Source organism: Rattus norvegicus, chromosome 9 (genome assembly GCF_036323735.1).
Source record: "Rattus norvegicus strain BN/NHsdMcwi chromosome 9, GRCr8, whole genome shotgun sequence".
Taxonomy (NCBI): Eukaryota; Metazoa; Chordata; class Mammalia; order Rodentia; family Muridae; genus Rattus; species Rattus norvegicus.
In genome coordinates this window covers 43,231,942-43,254,847 of record NC_086027.1, presented here as the reverse complement: position 1 = coordinate 43,254,847, position 22,906 = coordinate 43,231,942, and the positions used below count along the sequence as shown (strand labels likewise).

At 43.7% G+C, this 22,906-nt stretch overlaps 1 protein-coding gene across 13 annotated transcripts in view; it reads left to right on the top strand.

The window, feature by feature from the left end:
- Positions 1-22,906, top strand: part of Prim2 (DNA primase subunit 2) — a 212,133-nt gene that overhangs the window by 145,635 nt on the left and 43,592 nt on the right. For 12 of the 13 annotated variants that reach the window (XM_017596335.3, XM_006244691.4, XM_039083201.2 and 9 more), the window contains 2 exons: positions 7,428-7,500; positions 9,379-9,564. In XM_017596335.3, the coding sequence (XP_017451824.1) occupies positions 7,428-7,500; positions 9,379-9,564 (259 nt within the window). Of the gene's footprint in view, positions 1-7,427; positions 7,501-9,378; positions 9,565-22,906 lie in introns of those variants that run through there. The other variant, XR_010054582.1, reaches the window with a different exon arrangement.

Here is a 22,906-nt window from a genome sequence, read left to right as displayed (position 1 = left end):
GAAGCCTACTTGATCATGGTGGATGATTGTTTTGATGTGCTCTTGGATTCGGTTTGCCAGAATTTTGTTGAGTATTTTTGCGTCGATATTCATAACGGAAATTGGTCTGAAGTTCTCTTTCTTTGTTGTGTCTTTGTGTGGTTTAGGTATAAGAGTAATTGTGGCTTCGTAGAAGGTATTCGGTATTGATCCATCTGTTTCAATTTTGTGGAATAGTTTGGATAATATTGGTATGAGGTCTTCTATGAAGGTTTGATAGAATTCTGCACTAAACCCGTCTGGACCTGGGCTCTTTTTGGTTGGGAGACCTTTAATGACTGCTTCTATTTCCTTAGGAGTTATGGGGTTGTTTAACTCGTTTATCTGTTCCTGATTTAACTTCGGTACCTGGTATCTGTCTAGGAAATTGTCCATTTCCTGAAGATTTTCAAGTTTTGTTGAATATAGGTTTTTGTAGTAAGATCTGATGATTTTTTGAATTTCTTCTGAATCTGTTGTTATGTCTCCCTTTTCATTTCTGATTTTGTTAATTTGGACGCACTCTCTGTGTCCTCTCGTTAGTCTGGCTAAGGGTTTATCTATCTTGTTGATTTTCTCAAAGAACCAACTTTTGGTTCTGTTGATTCTTTCTATGGTCCTTTTTGTTTCTACTTGGTTGATTTCAGCTCTGAGTTTGATTATTTCCTGCCTTCTACTCCTCCTGGGTGTATTTGCTTCTTTTTGTTCTAGAGCTTTTAGGTGTGCTGTCAAGCTGCTGACATATGCTCTTTCCTGTTTCTTTCTGCAGGCACTCTGCACTATGAGTTTTCCTCTTAGCACAGCTTTCATTGTGTCCCATAAGTTTGGGTATGTTGTACCTTCATTTTCATTAAATTCTAAAAAGTTTTTAATTTCTTTCTTTATTTCTTCCTTGACCAGGTTATCCTTGAGTAGAGCATTGTTCAATTTCCAAGTATATGTGGACATTCTTCCTTGATTGTTATTGAAGACCAGTTTTAGGCCGTGGTGGTCCGATAGCACGCATGGGATTATTTCTATCTTTCTGTACCTGTTGAGGCCCGTTTTTTGACCAATTATATGGTCAATTTTGGAGAAAGTACCATGAGGAGCTGAGAAGAAGGTATATCCTTTTGCTTTAGGATAGAATGTTCTATAAATATCCGTTAGGTCCATTTGGCTCATGACTTCTCTTAGTCTGTCTACATCTCTGTTTAATTTCTGTTTCCATGATCTGTCCATTGATGAGAGTGGGGTGTTGAAATCTCCCACTATTATTGTGTGAGGTGCAATGTGTGTTTTGAGCTTTAGTAAGGTTTCTTTTACATATGTAGGTGCCCTTGTATTTGGGGCATAGATATTTAGGATTGAGAGTTCATCTTGGTGGATTTTTCCTTTGATGAATATGAAGTGTCCTTCCTTATCTTTTTTGATGACTTTTAGTTGAAAATTGATTTTATTTGATATTAGAATGGCTACTCCAGCTTGCTTCTTCTGACCGTTTGCTTGGAAAGTTGTTTTCCAGCCTTTCACTCTGAGGTAGTATCTGTCTTTGTCTCTGAGGTGTGTTTCCTGTAGGCAGCAGAATGCAGGGTCCTCGTTGCGTATCCAGTTTGTTAATCTATTTCTTTTTATTGGGGAGTTGAGGCCATTGATGTTGAGAGATATTAAGGAATAGTGGTTATTGCTTCCCGTTATATTCATATTTGGATGTGAGGTTATGTTTGTGTGCTTTCATTCTCTTTGTTTTGTTGCCAAGACGATTAGTTTCTTGCTTCTTCTAGGGTATAGCTTGCCTCCTTATGTTGGGCTTTACCATTTATTATCCTTTGTAGTGCTGGATTTGTAGAAAGATATTGTGTAAATTTGGTTTTGTCATGGAATATCTTGGTTTCTCCTACAATGTTAATTGAGAGTTTTGCTGGATACAGTAACCTGGGCTGGCATTTGTGTTCTCTTAGAGTCTGTATGACATCAGTCCAGGATCTTCTGGCCTTCATAGTTTCTGGCGAGAAGTCTGGTGTGAGTCTGATAGGTCTCCCTTTATATGTTACTTGACCTTTTTCCCTTACTGCTTTTAATATTCTTTCTTTATTTTGTGCATTTGGTGTTTTGACTATTTTGTGACGGGAGGTGTTTCTTTTCTGGTCCAATCTATTTGGAGTTCTGTAGGCATCTTGTATGCCTATGGGTATCTCTTTTTTTAGGTTAGGGAAGTTTTCTTCTATGATTTTGTTGAAGATATTTACTGGTCCTTTGAGCTGGGAGTCTTCACTCTCTTCTATACCTATTATCCTTAGGTTTGATCTTCTCATTGAGTCCTGGATTTCCTGTATGTTTTGGACCAGTAGCTTTTTCCGCTTTACATTATCTTTGACAGTTGAGTCAATGATTTCTATGGAATCTTCTGCTCCTGAGATTCTCTCTTCCATCTCTTGAATTCTGTTGGTGAGGCTTGTATCTACAGCTCCTTGTCTCTTCTTTTGGTTTTCTATATCCAGGGTTGTTTCCATGTGTTCTTTCTTGATTGCTTCTATTTCCATTTTTAATTCCTTCAACTGTTTGATTGTGTTTTCCTGGAATTCTTTCAGGGATTTTTGCGATTCCTCTCTGTAGGCTTCTACTTGTTTATTTATGTTTTCCTGTGTTTCTCTAAGGGAGTTCTTCATGTCTTTCTTGAAGTCATCCAGCATCATGATCAAATATGATTTTGAAACTAGATCTTGCTTTTCTGGTGTGTTTGGATATTCCATGTTTGTTTTGGTGGGAGAATTGGGCTCCGATGATGGCATGTAGTCTTGGTTTCTGTTGCTTGGGTTCCTGCGCTTGCCTCTCGCCGTCAGATTATCTCTAGTGTTACTTTGTTCTGCTATTTCTGACAGTGGCTAGACTGTCCTATAAGCCTGTGTGTCAGGAGTGCTGTAGACCTGTTTTCCTCTCTTTCAGTCAGTTATGGGGACAGAGTGTTCTGCTTTTGGGCGTGTAGTTTTTCCTCTCTACAGGTCTTCAGCTGTTCCTGTGGGCCTGTGTCTTGAGTTCACCAGGCAGCTTTCTTGCAGCAGAAAAGTTGGTCTTACCTGTGGTCCCGAGGCTCAGGTTCGCTCGCGGGGTGCTGCCCAAGGGCTCTCTGCGGCGGCAGCAACCAGTTAGACCTGTGCCGCCCCTTCCGGGAGCTTCAGTGCACCAGGGTTCCAGATGGCCTTTGGTGTTTTCCTCTGGTGTCTGAGATGTATGTACAGAGAGCAGTCTCTTCTGGTTTCCCAGGCTTGTCTGCCTCTCTCCTGTTTCTCTTTAATATGTATAATCGCTATGGTATATTTCTAAAGCAGATGCCCTGTCTTAGACCCATAACATAAGAATTCAGCTAGCGTTGCCCAATGCAGTGTCGGCAGACTTTCCGTTAGAAGCACTGTGGCACCGAGGCTGCTGTCACTCTGGACACAGTGGAGACACACGCCCCTCTTGGTTACCACAACAGTCATCTGGTGAAGCATCCCTTTGGCACTCGGTACCAAAGCCAACCTTGCTGTCTCACGAGCTAGTGTGAATCAAGTGTCTTCGTCTGAGGCAGTGTTGCTTGATCTTGTTCTGTTCATGTCTTGATCTTTGAGTTGCTGTCAGCACTTCTTTGTGAGAAGACAGGAAAGTCAGCCCTGGAGCTGCTCCAGTGACCTAAGGGATGATATTACCTTCTTCATTCTTGGGACCAAAAATAGACAACCAACACCTTCTTGGGGGAATCTTGATTTCAGCCCATGGGCTCAGCGTGCCAGGGAGGGCAAGGCAGAGTTCGTGTTGCAAGATCATGTGGGAGAGGTTCCTCATATCCTGGTGGTCCAGGATGCAGAGACCCTGAGCAGGACACAGAGATGGGGAGGGAGGGAGAGGGGAGGTGGGAAGGTGGGAATCCCCCTCACAGATCCACCCTTAGTGATTGATGCTTGAGTTCCAGTCAGACCTGATGTACTTAAAGGATCCCTGCCTTTCAGAATAGATTGGCCTCCAGAGGTTGGTTAGTCGGTCGGTCGGTCGGTCGATCCGTCCGTCCGTCCGTCCGTCCGTCCGTCTGTCTCTGTGTCCCTCCCTCCCTCCCTTCATCCCTCCCTCCCTCCCTCCCTCCCTCCCTCCCTCCCTCCCTCCCTCCCTCCCTCCCCTCAGTGTATGGAGGGTCTCAGAGGCTGAACTCAGGCCATCAGACTTGAAGACTTTTGCATTCCTCACTAAGCCGTCTAACTGACCTGAGCTGTGGGTGACAGTTTTAGCATTCAAGGCAGAACAGAGCTTTTTGTGATTTTGAACTTACATTAAAACATTCCTTTAATGTTTAGACTCAAATTGAAGTTTTATTCCATTAAAATAGGTTTTCTCTGTAGAAGGTGAATTTGTATCTAGGAAGCATTCAAGTAACTGAGCTGCAAATTCCCTGAGCTGTAAATTCGCGTCTGTCTTCTCCCCTAAGTTATATCCATTCTTTTCCAGAAGAATCTGAATTCATCTGCTGAGATAAGTCAAGCTGTCACCTTCTCTGGCCTCCATGTAATATTGCCTAAAATATTCTTCCAGATAGTGTTTACTGTCCAGTTTCTCTCCTTTCTGCGCATTTTTCCACTCTGTTTTTAAGTGAAAACTGATTCTGTCAGTTCGGCGCTTGGAGATTGAGGTTTTTCTGTTGCCTACAGAGCAGGGAACCCAAGGGTTTCTCCTCATCGATCTTCCGCTTTCCGTGTCACCTCTGTCTATCATAGCCATAGGTGGCAGGTGGCTTCCTTTCTGTTTTGGGAGCTGGATGTGTATGCTGTACACATTCTCTCTGTGGTGTGCTGTAATTCTCTTTGTCTTTACTCTTTCTCTTGGAAGTTAGCCCATTTGTATAGTACAATGTTTAGACTCATGCATTTTATATAAATTGTCATTTTGGCATATATACGTATGTATATTTGGCAGACATATATACACACACACAATACATCTATATATATCTATATATGCAAAAATGACAATCATTTATATAAAAGGCATAATATGTGTGGTATATATACACACATCTGCCCAAAATGATAATCATTTATATAAAATGTGAGTCTAAACGTGTGTGTATTTGTTTTCTCTCTTCCTAGACTGACGTCATCACTTGCTGTGTAGTACAGAATTGTCTCAAATTCCGAATCCCCTTTCCCTGCCAGACTGCAGTGTGTGCCACTGTGCCCTACCTGTGTTTCTTCTTTATGTAATCCTTTAATCTCAGTATACTGCATTAATCTGGCTAAGACGAGTTCCCAGGGTATAGGAATTATTTGACTGTGTTTTATCAATAACCATCTATAATTATATCTGTATACCATTTTACCACTACCTGTGTATTTGCTAATAGTTCTGTTGGATGACTGCAGTCACCATCTTTATTTATGCGTGTGGATACTGAGGTTTACAAGGGTCTGGGCACAAACTGGCACAGAGCCGGATGGTGTCTCCTCTTGGCACATACCACATACTGGCCGCCTCGCCGTTTGCCTTCTGTCTGTTCACTGGTAAAAAATGTAGTTGCTCTGCTGTACAAGAATACACTTTACTGATTTTTACTAGTACTTGGAATAAGCCACTTTATGTGCTTTCCCCAGCATTTCTAGTCAAGCCTGACATCAGTAATTCCAAGTTACAAATGAGAACGATGGCAAGTCAGGGTCGTTATGTGACTTTTCCAGTTTTGGAGCTGCTGACTTAAGACCTGAAGCTAGAGCGGCCTTCAGACTTGCAGCCTCTGCTCCTCCCATTACCCTGTGGTGCTTCTCTGCTTTACTGCGAGATTGGGATGTGAAGGAGGGTTTTATTCTTGGGATTCTATAGAGCTGATGGTCGTGTGCCCATGTAAGAGGCTAGAATGAGCTGGGGAAATGGTTCAGTGGGTGAAACACTTGTTACCCACGCCCGAGGCCTGGAGTTCAGATCCTGAGCATCCACACAGATACCCGGCCCACTGGGCAGGGGCCACCTGTAATCCCACCACATGGTAAGCTGGCCCACTGGCTGAGTCTGGGAAGTCCATGTTTAGATGTTACCTCTGGCCTTCACATACATGTGCACACACACCCATGAGCCGCCCTCACTTGTGTGAACCTAAGCGCACATACACTGTCACATACAAACCTTCCAGAACCGTGTAAATCATTGAAGTCACAGCAGTGGGTTTCTTGTCGCATAATCTTTGTATGCATCATGTTGATGTCATTGATGGAATATTCCAGAGCAAATCATTCATTACTTCCAGAAGAGGGAGACTGTGGGAAGGAGGCGTTTACACTTAAGTCTGACAGTCTCAGGTAATTACAGTGGCCCAGCACACTACTGTGGGCTTGTTCTGTAATTCATATCTGTTGCTTAATCAATGGAATTAACCGATTGTGGAAATAGCGGCTCCTTAAAGAGCACGTGTGTGGTTCAATAAGGAAAGTCTGTGCCCAGTAGATGTGAAGTGGTCTGAGTTCTTTATGATTGACTCAGCTCGTGTCTCCACCATTTTCTTTAGTTCTCTGTAAGCCATGAGTTGAATGGATACATTCCCTATGGAATATAGTAGCTGCTCTTTGTTGTGTCAGACTGAATACAGTGGGAACTTTGTTTATGGGGGTAGATCTTGTCAAGGATATGAGAGATTACAAAACACGAATGGCCTCAGATAGTGCATGTCAACCAGTGTTTCCAAATTTGTAAATAACAGCACAGAGACGTTTATTACCGGAAGAGGATGACAGCATCCGGAAGAAATAGAATGAAGAGACAAGTTTGCATTCGACTGTACAGCAGTCTTGGCGTTTTGATCCTAACCTGTTTCTAATTTTGTCATTTGCTAACGTAAGTTATCTGTTCTCTCAGAATGGATATGAGGATTTAATTAGAGGATGTACATGGAGATTCCTTGCACACTTAAGCACTTCAGTGTTTTAAGGCATAGGACTACTACTGCATGTCAGGCCTTAAACAAAAATGCTGTGAATTCGGATTTCAGTCCATATCCTCCAGTCAGCATTGACAGGAAGCGTCTTCATCTGCATTTGACATAGAGGGAACACGGGATGCCAAGAGGCCCAGGGACCTGTGGTCAAGGGGTGTTTTCCCTGGGACACCCCCCTTCATCTCGGGTCTGGTGCAGTGTTTCTAATGAGGCTTAAGTGGCCAGTGTAAGCTCATCCAGTGTGGACTACTTGTACTGTCCTGGGTTAGGAGCCAGGAAATCCGGGCCATTACTACCCTGTATATTACTACTGATAATTCATTGCATGTGTCTTATTAAAGACGTATAAAATACTTGGCTTTCTGCTAAGGTTCATGTGTAAAATATCTTACAACTTTGATCTTAGAGTAAAAATTCTCTTTGAAGAGGTAAGAGTATTTACAAATCTCATTTAGTATTTTGTTCTGTCTTTGTTTTTCAGTCATTCTTACACCGGCCAAGATTATAGTACCCAGAAGAGCACCGGGAAGATTTCCTTAGATCAGATTGATTCGGTAAGCGCTGACCCTTGTAGAAGTAGACTTGTTTCAATAGAGATCCTTGGGTGGGAAGCTGGCACAGTGGTTCCTTGCTGATTGCTTATCCTTTTAAGAGAAAAGTCTCATCTCATATATGTGACTTTTTAAAAAATAATTGTAAGAAAACCAAATTTAAGGAGAAATTGTTTGCAATTGTTTAGTTAGTGTTGAGGAAAGAGCTTAGTTGTTCTTTGCAGAGTCATTAGATGCTCACCAGAGGGAGCAGCAAAGTCAAACAAATAAGGCCTGGTCCTCCTGACAGGGTCAGCCGGCAAGTCTGCCCAGTGAGGATTCAAGTCCCAGGAAGAAGGATGTATCTGTGGAAGATAGAGGGAATACGGTTGAGATGGAAAGCGGGAAGGCTGAGTTAAAACCAAAGAATGATTCTTCATTTTAGAAAAAGATTTATTCTATTTATTTTATGTGTGTGAGTAACTGTCTTTTTCTTCAGACACACCAGAAGAGGGCATCAGATCCCATTACAGATGGTCGTGAGCCACCATGTGGTTGCTGGGAATTGAACTCAGGCCTTCTGGAAGAGCAGTCAGTGCTCTTAACCACTGAGCCATCTTTCTAGCCCCATGATATTTTGTTTTTGACTGGCGTCTCTTAAAATATTGGCTAAACATCTATTTGACTTTTTTCTTTGAACTTGTTTCTGTTAATTTTGTGTTCTTTTCATCTATCTTATGTTATAAATCAATTTCCTATTTGCAATTGTATTTTCAGACCTTTCTCTTAGAGAAATGGAATATCGTGTCTATGTAAACCCTCTTAGAACATTCAGGCAGTTTTGTTTGTAATAAAAACATGGACAATCTCTAATGTTCTTCAGTAAGCAAACTGCAGCACATTCAAGCTGTAGATTGTGCCTGGTCATCGACCTTCCCTGGGTTGTCCCAGGTCAGCCTGGAGCCAAGGATGAGGAATTACCACAAAGCCCATCTTCAAACACGGCATGCTGTGTGACTTCGTTTAGTCAGTTGTCTTGAAATGACAAAGTTACAGAAATGAACAGAGGAGCCGTTTCCAACTGGAGGAGGCGGGGGTGGAGCAGGGCACAGGAGGCAGAGAGTAGACAGCAGGAGGAGAGCTGGGGGGACGGCTCAGTTGGCCATGCGCTGGTTGTGTATGAGGACTTGCATTTGGAGCCCCAGCATTCACAAAGAACGCTGCATGTGGTGGTCCACGCCTGCGGTCCTAGCAGAGGGAGAGGTCGGGGAAGGAGATACAAGCATCTTAGAGGCTTGTGCTGGTAGCTGGTTTAGCTGAAACAGTGAGCTCCAAGGTCAGTGAGAACAGAGGAAGACACCCAATGTTGACCTCTGGTCTCCATACACAAATTCGGCTGTGTGCACACATCTGCACCGAATCACAGGGACCCTTGTGATGATAAAGTCATTTTGCGTCCTGACTGTGGCGGTGAACATATGATGTAACGTGTACACAGAGGCATGTGCACAACTGCAGGGTCTGAGGAAACACAGTGGGGCATGTCCATGTTGTAGTTGCCTATTGTGCAGGATTTTATGTCTCAGGGGAAACTGGGGACATGCTATCTCTTTGTATTATTTCTTGCAACTAATAACGTGAGTCACTAGTTATCCAAAGACAAAATTTAAAAAAGAAACAAGGGAAACAGATATTATATAACTTAGAGTGTTCGAAGTGTTACCAGCTTGACTTTTAGTCATTATAAAATAATAGGTCTTGTTTACAATCATAGTAATATAGGAATGCTTTCTGTGGCTTCTGTTCTTTATTCTATTAAATCAAATTTACAATCACAGCAGATATGATACCGGGTCTAGTTTATGTTTGGCATTACCAAAACTTACTTTTTTTGTCTTGTAGCTTTCAACAAAATCCTTCCCACCTTGCATGCGTCAGCTGCACAAGGCGCTGAGGGAAAACCACCATCTTCGTCATGGAGGCCGGATGCAGTATGGCCTGTTCCTCAAGGGCATTGGGCTAACGTTGGAGCAAGCATTGCAGTTCTGGAAGCAAGAGTTTATCAAAGGAAAGATGGACCCAGACAAGGTAATGCTGAAAAGGCATAGCAGCAGCAAATGAAAGCTTGTCAGGCTGGAACTAGAAGATCTGTTTTTAAAATATGCACTGAAACACAGGTGAAAGGATAGAAGATGCATGTATTTTAGCTTATGCACAAAGACATTCACATCTTTAGCAGGTGCCAAAAGCTGGGTGTTTTCTTTAGCAGGCGTGTTACCAGCAGGAAAACACACACACACACACACACACACACACACACACACACACACACACACACACACACCATTTGAAGGTTAGAAGAGCTCATGAATGCTTAATGTGAAATCAGTTAAAATGCTTTCTTTCGGGCTGTGCTCAGTCCCTAGAGTGTTTATTTCAACAGCCATCCCTACAAACCCTAGCAACCATCTTTAATCAGTCTAGAACATCAAGTTCCTAGGCCCACTCCTCAGTTCCTTTTCTTTTCTACTAATAGAAGATGGTAAAATTTTGCCTAGAAATGTTTTTTGTCTCTTTTATATCATACACTTCATGAAAAAAGTGTGTGTTGATTTCTTGATTTGCTTCTTCTGGACAAAGGCTACTAGGAAGTGAAGAATGGTTGTACGAAGAATACCATGTGTTGTATCTAATTAGCTTTCCAGAGTTGCTGGAGCAAAATCCCCAGTACAGTGGCTAAGTGACAGAAACTTAGTTTTTCCTGGTTCTGGAGTCTGGAATTCTAATCAGTGTGCAGATTCCACCACTTCTGAGGCCCCGCCCTGTGGCCTGAGGCCCCGCCCTGTGGCCTGAGGGCCTGTTAATGGGTCTTTTCTCTGTGCACCAGCTGTGCTGCATTAGCTGCACCGGGTCTTCCGAGGCGCTGTCTCAGCAGAGTACAGCCACATCCGGGATCAGCCTCAACGGAAGAACTTAGGATGACATGACTCAGTATGCATCATGTGGGTTATTATATAAGTTCTTTAAAAACATGGCTGTGTGTGTGTGTGTGTGTGTGTGTGTGTGTGTGTGTGTGTGTGTGTGTGTGTGTGAAAGAGAGAGAGGGGGGGGGAGAGGGAGAGAGAGAGAGAGAGAGAGAGACAGAGAGAGACAGAGAGACAGAAACAGAGATGCAGAGAGACAGAAGTGTCCACATAAAACATTTATGTGAAATGCAAAGCAATTTTTAGGTAAAGTGAAATAAGGTCTTGAAGGTGGATTGTTCTAGAAAATATTAATCTATATCGGAAGGATATGGACAACAAGGAGTAAGAAGGAATCAGGCAAATGTTTCTGCCCACCCTTTCTTCTCTGTGGACTGTGTCCCTGGGTCGGCACATTGTTATCTGGCATTAGGCCTGCCTGGGTCATGGCTGTTGTCACTGAGGAATTTCTGCTTCTCTTCTTGCTCTTGGATTCGAGTTTTCACGTATACTTTCAGAGGATCGGCTTTGAGCACCGGTACATCATTCCTAAGAGAACAACATTCTGTCGTGAAGTCATATCCAGCAGACCAAACTGTGTTGCCTATATCTCACTCTAAGGAACTAGGTTTAGAGTGTAGATTTTAGCCTTAGTTTTAACTGGGTTGTATTAATATACGTGATGGATTAAAAATGTAAAAACAAGGCCTTCTTGTCAGGGCAGGGCACTTGAAAATTGCACCTAAGTTATCAAATGCTATTCTTTGGTTTATAAATGAGTTTTACAAAAGGTATTGAAGTTTTGAATCTTAAATTTTTAAATAGTTTCTTATATTTCTAACATAAATAAACCATGCTTTATGGAAATAAATTTACTTAAGTAATCATAATGCATGTTTGAAGAGTTTCATTTTCTTTAAGTTTTTTATTCACTTATCCTGTACTCTGCACCCCCCCTCCCATAATCATTCCCCCTCCCTGCCCCCTTCTCTTCTGAGCAGGTGGGCACCCCCCTGGGTATCTCTCCATCCTGGCATTTCAAGTCTCTGTGAGGCTAGGCACTTCCTCTCCCATTGAGGCCAGACAAGGCAGCCCAGCTAGAAGAACATATCCCACACACAGGGAACAGCTTTTGGGATAGCCTCCGCTTCAGTTGTTAAAACCCACATGAAGACGAAGCCACACATCTGCTACATATGTGCAGGGAGGCCTAGGTCCAGCCCGTGTATACTCTTTGGTTGCTGGTTCAGTCTCTGAGAGCCCCAAGGCTCCGGGTTAGTTGACTCCGTTGGTTTTCCTGTGGAGTTCCTATCCCCTTCAGGGTCCATAATCCTTTTGAGGAATTTTCTTAGTAATAATTTTTGTATTTTACATTGCCAGCCTGCCTACCTGAGGAAAAGCCTCATCTGTGTACCACAACACATTAAATGTATCAAACTTTTATTAAGCTGTGAGAAGACAGAGCACTGAAGTGTTCATTTGCTTAGAACTTGGTTATTTAATCGCTCAGTCACTAGGATCAAGTCTCACTGGGTAACTGTAACATAGTCACAGTACTGTGTCCTCTCAGCCGGATTGCTAGCAGTGCTATTGGTCTCAGTTGCCTTCCCCTGGCTCAGCTGGACATCAGCATTGGAGTGGCTGCAGTTTCTGGCCCTCGAATGCCGTATGCAGGGTCCATGGCTTGCTGTTGTGATTGAGCTAAGGAACATGTCACACTATTCCGTTTGTCAGAGATACCAACAGGTAATGACACAGGATAGACTTGAACTGTTCAGCTGACTACCAACTGTTCACAATTAATTTGATTTTTTTAACTTACTCACTTTACACCCTGTTCTTTGCCCCCCTTCCTGGTTACTCGATATGTATGTAACTGTACATATCAAGATCTGGGGACCGGACCCACAGTTTGTGTTTTTGGAACTTTCCACACGAAGGTGGTGTTCACCAGGTTAGATTGAGGAAAATTGTTTTGTGACTACCCTTAAAAATCCAAGTTGCTAAGTGGCTTATCCAGCAAAGTCCACTGCAAGCCTTCAGCTCTCATTTGCTCTGTCTGCCTCCATGGGCAATTTGGGCATAACGATCTGTCCTGTGTCAGTAATCCATGCACACACACATTTAAAAGCCTGCTATGTGCCAGGTCCTAGTAAATGCTAAGTGAGTATGTACAGCAGAGTGTCTCAGCTAATGTACTGCTAATGAATCTCCAATATACTCCAGTATTGATCCCATGAACCCTGGGGGAAGCCAGGCTGGACCTGGAGCACTCGGAGCTCGCTGCCTTCCATTATAATACTGCCTTCCCTTTAGAATTGTTCTCTATGCACTAAGTGATGTGAAAGGGGTGGGAATACTGTGGACGGTGCAGGCTTGGACTCGGGCAAGCATGTTTTTTCTGCCATATACAAGCTATATAACTCTATTAGGGTTCTCCATGGGAAAGAACTAGTAGAATGAATATGTATTGCAAGGGGCTGTATTAGATTGGCCTGTTCAGTACAGTCAGGGTAGTTCAACAGAAGCTATCTCTGGAGAGGCCGAGGACCCAGGAGCTAGCTGTTCAGCCCACAAGGCTTCATGCTTCAGAGCCCTAACCTGGTGCCAGGAGCCTAGAGATTCCCAGAGAATCTCTGGTTTTCACTCCACATCGGAAGACTGAAGGAGCAGGGATCTTATACCAGCAGTGGAACACCACAGCAGCAGCCGCCGCCGCCGCAAGGTAGATGAACTTGCTAGCCAGAGTAAAAGCAAGTGAAAAAAATCCAAAGCTGTTTTTTCTTCTCTTAGACCTCCTTAGATTCGTGCTGGCATTGGAAGATGCAACACACATTTGGGGGGGGGGGTCTTCCAACTTTGAATAACCTGACTGAGATAATTCCTCACAGGTCACCACTCCTCTCTCAGCTTCTCCCTCTCCTGCTCCCTTAGGTTGTGTAGCGACTGGACAGAGTTGCTCACACAGCCCATGCATTCCATTGCAGCTGTTGCTGAGCGTCTTCGATCTGTCCAGGCCCTTGTCAGATGTGAGGAACACAGCCTCTGTCCCTAGTCTCTGAGACCATCATCGGGGATGGGGGAGGTATTCACAAAGGAGCTAGCCAGTGTTTTAAAAATGGCAAGTGGCAGAGTGGCAGACTGACCAGTTATTGATGCCTGGTGTTTGGCAGGCAATATGGCTGTTACTTGATTATCTGATCTGTAATACAGCCCTGAAGAGAAGCGTTACTGAAGTGTGTTTTCCTAATAGAACAGTCCTGGACCACAGGGTTGTATTCAGCCTAAGTTAGCAGTATTTTGGTTTTTAATGGTGTCTCATGGTCTTAGAGTAAAAGCAGAGAAGACATGAAATGAACTCATTCAGGCCAAGGGTGGAAGAGTGGGATGCTGCTCCCAATGAGGCCCGAGATGCTGATCCTGCTGAAGTTCAGAGCATCACCCCGGGGGAGACATTACGCTTCTATGAAGAGCGCAGTAAATTTTAGGCAGGAATATGGTACAGCAGTAAACCTGGTGAGATTTTATTTTAAACGCTGTATTTCCTAGTATCTAGAAAGAGACATGAGGCACATCACAGGTTGACTGTGTTGTAAGAATTGTTCAACTTGACACCGTGTTCAGTAGAAATTTTCAGTTTTCTCTTTAGTCACTAGAGGTGCAATAAGTTGAGGACTGGTGCTTAATCTCACGTTCTCCCTTGGTGAGACAAGAAGGGGAAACCAGCTGCCGCACGTCTGGGTGGGGGGACCTTGATTAAATTGAGATGGGATGGCACCCACACTCCCACGGTAGGACTCACCGTGCCCTGGGGACTCTGCATTGTATGAAAAGAGGAGCACCTACTCGCTCTTCTTGACTGTGGGTGTGATGCGACCAGCCCCCTCAAATCCTGCTGCACGACTGCCAAATGACAGACCGTAACCTCAAACCGGGACAGGATGGACCTGTTCTCTCTTTAGCTGTCATCGACAGGACATTTTATTAGTTCAGGAAAAGAAACTAAGACACAGACAGTAGTGATTATCTGCTAAGGGTTACAGAGACGTAGCGGTATGCATGAAATATGAGAACTAAATTGGCATTTGTCATTTTAAATGCTTGATAAATGCACTACTCCATAGTCATTCACACATCTATCATAAGAGACCTATCAATCCAACTTGTAGGAAAACCTTACCCAGCTGATTGGCCACTTACATTTTGATTTTATTTTTATTGAATGTTCATGTTGGTGCTACACTAAGAAAGTAATTTGAATGGAATAGACAAAGGTTCTGTAAAAGACACTCTACTTGAGCAGAGCTTTAAAGGTTCTCTGAGGAGTTAGGAAGTAACTTAAATGTATCTGTGGTTTTATTCTCACCCACCCCACGGCTGGGCACTGGGTCTAGGGCCTTTCATACGCTGAGCAGTCACTTTGTCACTGAGCAATAGTCCCAGCTCGGCACTGAGAATTTTGGTTTCTTTAAAAACACAGAAATGGCATGAGAATGTGTTTTCACTGTAATCCCAGGTGGGCTATAGAGCTGCTTCACATCATCCACAGCAGGTGACTATGATTTGCTCTGGGGGGTAAGGGGGCAATTTTGACAGCTGCATGGAGTTTCTGTGATTGTGTGACATTTGGGACTCTGGGGACTCTTCAGAGGGTATAGTAAATGCTAGGGCCCAGAGCGGTTGTCTAGGATGTTGGTTGTTTGCTGTGTGGGGTTGTTGGTTGTTAGTTGGTTGCTGTGTGGGGTTGTTGGTTGTTGGTTGTTTGCTGTGTGGGGTTGTTGGTTGTTGGTTGTTGGTTGCTGTGTGGGGTTGTTGGTTGTTGGTTGTTTGCTGTGTGGGGTTGTTGGTTGTTAGTTGTTTGCTGTGTGGGGTTGTTGGTTGTTTGCTGTGTGGGGTTGTTGGTTGTTGGTTGCTGTGTGGGGTTGTTGGTTGTTGGTTGTTTGCTGTGTGGGGTTGTTGGTTGTTGGTTGCTGTGTGGGGTTGTTGGTTGTTGGTTGCTTGCTGTGTGGGGTTGTTGGTTGGTTGCTGTGTGGGGTTGTTGGTTGTTGGTTGGTTGCTGTGTGGGGTTGTTGGTTGGATGTTGCTGATCACAGTTAAGTAGTTGTGTGCAAAGAAGAAACAACAACAGGAAGACATTAGATATCCTGATGGCAAAGATCAAAGGTGCCCTAAGGAACTTGACACCCCTAATCAGCAGGAAGTAGTCTAATGATAATGACACCCCTTTCTCCTCTGTGCTTTTTCCTCTCCCTTCTAGTGTTAGGGAGTTGGAAGGGTCGAACAAAAAAGCACCCACCAAGTAGCCAAAAATCCAGCTGCACAGCCCTTCCAAGTGTTTTAGACTCCATAGAGATGTGTGTAGTCGAGGGTGTCTCCACCTCTTCTGCATTACTGAAAACACTGATGCTGGATAGTCTGATGTGAGACTTCAGCAGCCGGAATAATCAGGAAACTGGCCAGTCATACTTTGAAGTAAACAGTGTATTGGGTTAAGTGTTAGTACCCTATTGTATGCTACATCTGCTAAAGCCAATAGCTTTTAGTTTTTCCTGTCAAATGAGTTTTCAATTCTTTACTTTTCTTTCACCAAAAATATTTTTCTCACGAAACATACCCTGTTTACCATTTCCCTTCCATCTGTTCCTGCCAGATTCTCCTCACCTCACTTCCCTCCTGGATCTACCCCCTTTCTGTCTCTGATTAGAAAACAAACAGGCTTCTAAGGGTTAAGGACAGGAATGGGAGAGAACAAAATGGGACTGGATGACTCAAAATAAAGCTAACACGTTGGAATAGGCAAAACAAACAAATAGAAGAAAATGAGCCCAAGAGACAGATATAGACAGAGAGATCCACTCGTTCCCACACTCAGGAATCCCATGAAAACACTAAATTAGAAGTCATAAAGTCGGGGTTGGGGATTTAGCTCAGTGGTAGAGCACTTGCCTAGGAAGCGCAAGGCCCTGGGTTCGGTCCCCAGCTCCGAAAAAAAAAAAAGAAAAAAAGAAAAAAAAGAAGTCATACTTAAAGAACCTATAGGGTAAAAGGGGAGAAAAAATATATAAATAAATTAAAAATAATAAAATAAGCAACAAACAAACAACAAAAACCAAAAAGCCCCAATGTGACGTAGTGAGATCAGGAATCCCCACAGATGCCCAGGGTTCCTTTTCTACCACTGGGCACACACCCTGCCCTCAAGAGTAGTTTGTTTCCCCAGTGAGACTGCCGTGGAGAAAACTAAACTGTCGTTTACAAGTGCTTATCAGTTGGAGACAGCATCAGGGTTAGGGATGGAGGCACGTGCCCACCTCTCCATTCAGCTCTAGGACCCCATCTGGTGAAGACACATGCAAACCCACGCGGGCTTGTGCACGCTGCCTCGGACTCTGTGAGCTCGTGCGTCCTCTTGACTTAGAGGACCCTGCCTCCCTGGTGGGTGTCCACCATCCACCCTGGCTCTTACTCTCCTCCTGCCCTGCCTTTTCTGATCTCTGAGGGATTTGATGAAGAACACTCCTTATTAGAGCTGAGGTTCCAAGGGGTCTCACTCTGCATGCTGTCTGCCCATGGTTTCTGTTCGTTCCCATCTGCTGCAGGAGGAAGCTGCTCTGATGGTGGGCAGGGACTCAGTGTAGCAGGGTGTCCTTAGGAGTCGTTTCACTGCAGTGTCCTCTTAGTGAATAGTAGTATTAGTTTTACTTTTCTTCCCTGGGCTCTCTAGTTTCAGGTTCTTGGTTACCCAGGCAATGTTGGGTATGGAGTCCGTCTTGTGGAGTAGGTGTTAAATCAAATTGAACACTGGTTTGTCACTCCTACAAGCTTTGTGCCATGATTGCTCTAGCCCGTCTTGCAGGCAGGACCCCATTGTAGATCAAAGGGTTTGTGGCTGGTTGGCGTTTACATTTCTCCCTTGGTAGCGTGCGCAGTGCCCTTTGCACTATGTACACTGGTACCTAGGGGCGAAGGCTCTGTGTAGGCAGCGGCTGGACTTTTCCATGTTCAGTGAGCTGCACAGGTGTTGTTTTCAGGACCTTGTCTGTGTGGAGAGCAACTGCCTGGGTTGTTCAGGGATTCCCATGGGATCCCTTTGGCCAACAACTCAATTAGATGTGACCCATTGCTGGTGCTAGAACCTTCATTTGGTGACAAGAGACATCCAATTGGGGCTGTCTTTTCATTATTTGGTGATTTCATTTAGATCACCTTATACAAGTATACATTTTAGGAAGCTTCTACTGTATTAGGCTTCCATACTCCTCCTCAGATAGCCCTTAATTTTAGCTCTCTCTGTTATTTCCTACCTCTTTCCTGCTTCCCTCCTGTCCACCATGTGATCCTCCCATTCTAGGTGCCCCCCCGCCCCCTGCTCCCCATCTCCCCCAACCCATCCATAACAATCTATTCTGTTTCCCTTGGGGATTTATGGAAACCAAATGGGAAGTAGATACCTTTATCTTTCCATTTACTTATTTAATTAATTTATTTGTCCTGGGATTGCATCAGGCCCTTGCACATGCTAGGTAAATGCTTTACTATGGATCTATGTCCCTAACCTAGGAGTTCAGCTTCAGTCCTTCAGATGGTGACATGGGGTGGCATCTGACCTCCTACTAACTAGTTCTGCTAATGTGCCTGATGCTCTTAGGGCAAGATGGTATGCAAATATGTAGCTTCTTCAGAAAAACAAATCAGCTTAAGATTCCATGAAGTGTCTCATTGTATTACTTTTATGCATTTATTTTAAAATTGTCCTTATATAAACACACACACACACACACACACACACACACACACACACGTTGCTGTTACAGAAAGACATTTCAAACAAGCATTTACTGTGTGTTGAGCATATTCTATGGGTAACCTTACTTTTCTCATTACTCTTCTGTACTTCCCTAGTTTTGCTTTTATGATAATGTACTATATGCAAATACAATTTACATGTTTTATTAAAAAACATCTAGGATTATCTCAGTTTGGATTTGTTTTCCTGAAAATGACATCAGTTCATTCATTATCTGAACACCAGGTAGACTGGGATACAGAAGAAGACAGGTGAGGGGGCAAGAGCAAGCTGGAGGTGGAGCAGTGGGAGGAAGGGAGCGGGGAGGGAGATGGAGAGAGAGGGATGGAGAGAGAAGTGGGAGGAGGAGAGGGCTCTATATGCATATGCAGGACATAGGGAACAAAGTCTTCAGTGTTTTATTATAATTCTTGAATCACCTTCCAATGCGTTATTTTGATTTTATATTCAAGTAGCACGTATTGGGTCCTCCGAGAGTTTACATAGCTCAGCAAGCAAGCCTCTTGAGTAGACCATTTCCCCTTGAGTGGATGCAGCATAGGCTAGTTGGGGGAATGTGTACTTTGGAATCAAATTAGAGCCCAGACCCATATGCTCATTATATGCTGTGTGACTTTGCACGAGTCTGCTCCCAACTTCAGCCTCTCGTGCCTTGGGTGAGGATGATGATGGGATTTATATGGTGGTTGTATATGATACTATGCTTCCTGTACCACGTATGAACAGTGTCTGCTACTTAGCAGAGACTCTAAGTTGCTTGCCCCTAAGTTCCCATTTAATGGGAACTAGATTGTGGTAATACCAGCAGGAGAGCACACTCACAAGTGAAATAGTATATCCACCCGGGGGCCTCAGAGCGTCTCTGGGGGAAGTTAGTATGTGAATTGGACCCTGAATGGTAAGAGTGTGTGAGCATGTAGAATCGGGAGACAGTAATTTCCGGACCGTGTTATGTTTCTATTTTAGCAGCTGTTGATAACATAGCAAAGGGTCTTTTAGAAATCTTTATTTTTTTTCTTTTTTGTTTTTTTTTTTTTTTCGGGGCTGGGGATCGAACCCAGGACCTTGCGCTTCCTGGGCAAGTGCTCTACCACTGAGCCAAATCCCCAACCCGCAAAGGGTCTTTTAAACTGTGGTTTGGCTAAAGACATAAATCACTTCTCAAGCAGATGGCTCTTCGTTCACTCTTGGTAAAAGCTGGGTGTTACTAAATCTCAGCAGAAGCCTTCCTGCTGGGAGCCGCGGGACCGCATGTGGGTGTCGTTGCTCTGCAGTTGGATGGCAGTGTCAAAACTTAAGTGAGTGAGTCTGTGAGACACAACACTTGTGTCTACAGTGGCGAATGTCAGAAGAAGGTTGGCGTCTCCCTCGTTGTGGTGAATCCGTTGTCCTCACTTGGCTTTATGACAGTGTGGTGGTGGTTTGTTTTTAATCTGCAAGTTGTACCTTCTCAAAAGTGATCTAAAGATTGACTTAGTGTATGGTCCATCTGACGTGCATCTGAAGGCAGTCTTCATTTGTAACAGAGAACTCGCTGATGGAGCCCTGGAGAGCTGGTGGACAGAGTTCCCAGGACAGGTCCCAATGCATGGGTGCTGCTGGTTCTCAGCATCTCTGAGGCAGGGCAGTGGCCTTCCTGGGCATTTGAGATTTCCAGGGCACGGCTTAGGTCTTCTTTATTATATCTGCACCCGCTGCCAACAGCAATCTCATTCATTTAATGGCATCAAACACATGCCTAAGTGATGGTGCCTAACTTACTCAGCCTAGCATTTTCCCTGAGGCCTAGACCCAGGTATCTGAGTGGTGTTTATTATCTATGTTCCGAATCATATAAGTGTGGTTCAGAGATCGGCTTGGGTTTCTATACCTGAGCTCCTGGTCTGTGGAGCAGGTCATCACGTGTCTTTCCCAGCTCATACATCTCTGGGAATGGCCACTCCATTGCTGATGGGTTTTTATCAAGCCTTTCTTTTACACCTGTGCAGTCAGAGCGCTCCAACTTAATCTAAGTGTGCACCACTGCTGTCTCTTAAGACCTGTCAGCAGGAGCTCTTCAGACCCTGGAAGAGGACAGTAGGAACTCACTCTTTCCTCTCCTTGGCCAGCTGCTTCTTAGCTGCCATGAAGTAGTACTGTTCTAGCACACGTTGCTTTCCATCATAGTGGCCTCATGGAATCCTAGAAGCCAGTGCGATACGTTGTGCATTGTTGACTGGAACATTCAAAACTCTGAGCTAAAAGAGGCCTTCCTGGGAGCCGATAACCTCAGGTATTTGTTGTAATAGAAAATGACCAAAACAATGACTGTATACCGTCAGTCCCTAGCCTGCCCTGTCGCCATCCTGTGGACTCTTGGGTTAACTTCACAACTCCATTTCTGGCTTCTGTCTCTGAGGCCTTCATCAGTGTCAATAAAAGAGAAAGGCCACCACGAGCTAGTCTTTTTTTCCTAATGGAATTTAAAATTCCTACAAGCCCTGGACAGAACCTTTAATAATGTTTCTCCAGCATCCTGCCCCAAATTCTGAGGGGTAATTACCTCCCTGGTGCATGGTCAGTGGAGTTGCTCATGTGGGTGTGCCAGCCCTTGATGGACAGTTGTCCTGTATATCCCAGATATACTATGGATCGTGAGTAATGAGTCTAACAGAGTGCACTTACCACCAAATGTGACTGAGCATAACCCCGTATTTCTAGTGAATTAGAGTGCATTTCAGGACTGGGAAGTGCTTCAGGGCTGATCACTGGGAACACCACTTATCCTTGCTCAGCAAAGGAAGTGCTGCTTAGTGGACATTTCAGGTTGAGTTAGTGTCAGAAAAGCAGCCTCTGTCTTAAAAAAAAAAAAAAAAGGAATAGCTGTCAGGCCTACCTACTTATCTTCTGACAATGAGTTTGTTTTTGAGTAGTGATGGTTGACAGATTGCTTTATTTTTACTTGTTAAAAGTAAAGTTCAGCCAAGTTCTGCACACATTTCATGAAATTTTATGTTTATTTCCTGGCCCTGTAGACCTGAGACCCTGATTTAGTGATGGGGTAGAATACACTAATGAGAATGTCTTTGGGACATAATTATGTAGATTTAAAGGAGTGATGTAGCTTTAATTATGCCCTTTAGCTAATGCACTTGCATATTGAATTCACCCATGTCTTTCTGTGTTTCCTCTGAACCTGCTTTTCTCAGGCCCTAACGTGCTAATCAGCTCACAGGAATAACCAAAAGTTACGTAAGGTAAGCTGAAGGCTGTCAAAGGATGTCTTCAAATTACTAGTTCCAATCATACCTAGGGTCAGGTTTGGGGGAAAAAAAAAAACAAAAAAACCAATGGCTCCTGTGTCTACAGCTTTTTGTGCCAGGTTTAACAAGAAGGAAATTGTAGTCTCTGTTTGTGTTCAGCCGGCTTCCTCCTTCCCAGGTAAGCAGCATTCCCTGGTTGTACTGTACACCTTCCTCCCTCAGGTGATTTTTATTAAAGCTGGGGTGTGTGAAGTAAAACAATGGTCTTTCGAAATGATGATTGTTTCTCTTGTGTGGTTGCCACTTGTTTGTTTGTTTATTTATTATTTAGACTTTGTTTTCCTCCATATAGGCTCTCAGTTTAACAAAATAGCTACCTAGAAGCTGTGAAATGATTTGTCCACCTTAGGGGAAAACTGTGAAACCCTCCAGCATTTCTTGGTGGAGATTTGTTTCTGTGAGAAACTGGATTAGGTGAAAATCCTCAGTAAAGCTTAAGATGAAAAGAGACAAAAAATTAAAAGCTCTGAATTATTATTATTATTGTTGTTGTTGTTGTTATTATTATTATTATTATTATTATTATTATTATTATTATTATTATTATTATTTTCCCTTTGAGAAAGGGCCCTAGGTAAGAACCTAGGCAGACTGACCTTGAATTCACCTTTGTAGTCAAAAGTGGCCTTGAACTTGGTTGGCAGGCTGCGGTCTTCCGAGTGCTGAGACTCTCCCAGTGTCGGGCTGTACTGAAAACAACAGAATTTAAACCAGAGGGCCAGGTAGCAGCTGTTTTGGCTTCTGTAGCAGCCACTTTGCTGCTATGGTGGGAAGCCACCCCAGATGGGTCCTGTGTGAGTTGGCTGTAGGTTGGCAGCTCTTATTTGAAACATGTACTCTTATTTCTTCAAACCGACATTCATCTTGTGTGTGTATTCTGTAGCTGCTTTTGTGTGCTTTTTATTTATGGTCATTATAATGGCCTATGAAACAGGGTGGTAATATTTCTTAAAATTTTAACATGGAAAACTGCAAACATACAGAAACATAAGTCTCCACTTCTCCATCATATGAAAGTTACTCTGCTTCTACCCTGGGTTTGTCCTTTATTTTTCTATTACTCATTTGTTTTAGCTGGGTCTTTAGAAAACATTGTTCCAAACTGTGCTTATGTGGTACGGTGTAGCTGAGATTTCTTTAGAGAAACAGAGTCAGTAACACCCACAGGTACAGGGAGCAGAGTGTGCGGAGGGAGGGAGAGAGGTAGGGAGAGAAGGTGGGCAGTTGTCTTATGTCATTATGGAGATGGAAAAATACCAGACTCTCTGTCTCTCTGTCTGCGAGCTGGAGACCAAAAGCCTGTGGTGAAGTTTAGTCTCAGCCAAAGGCCAGAGAGCAAGGGCAGCTAGTAACAGGAG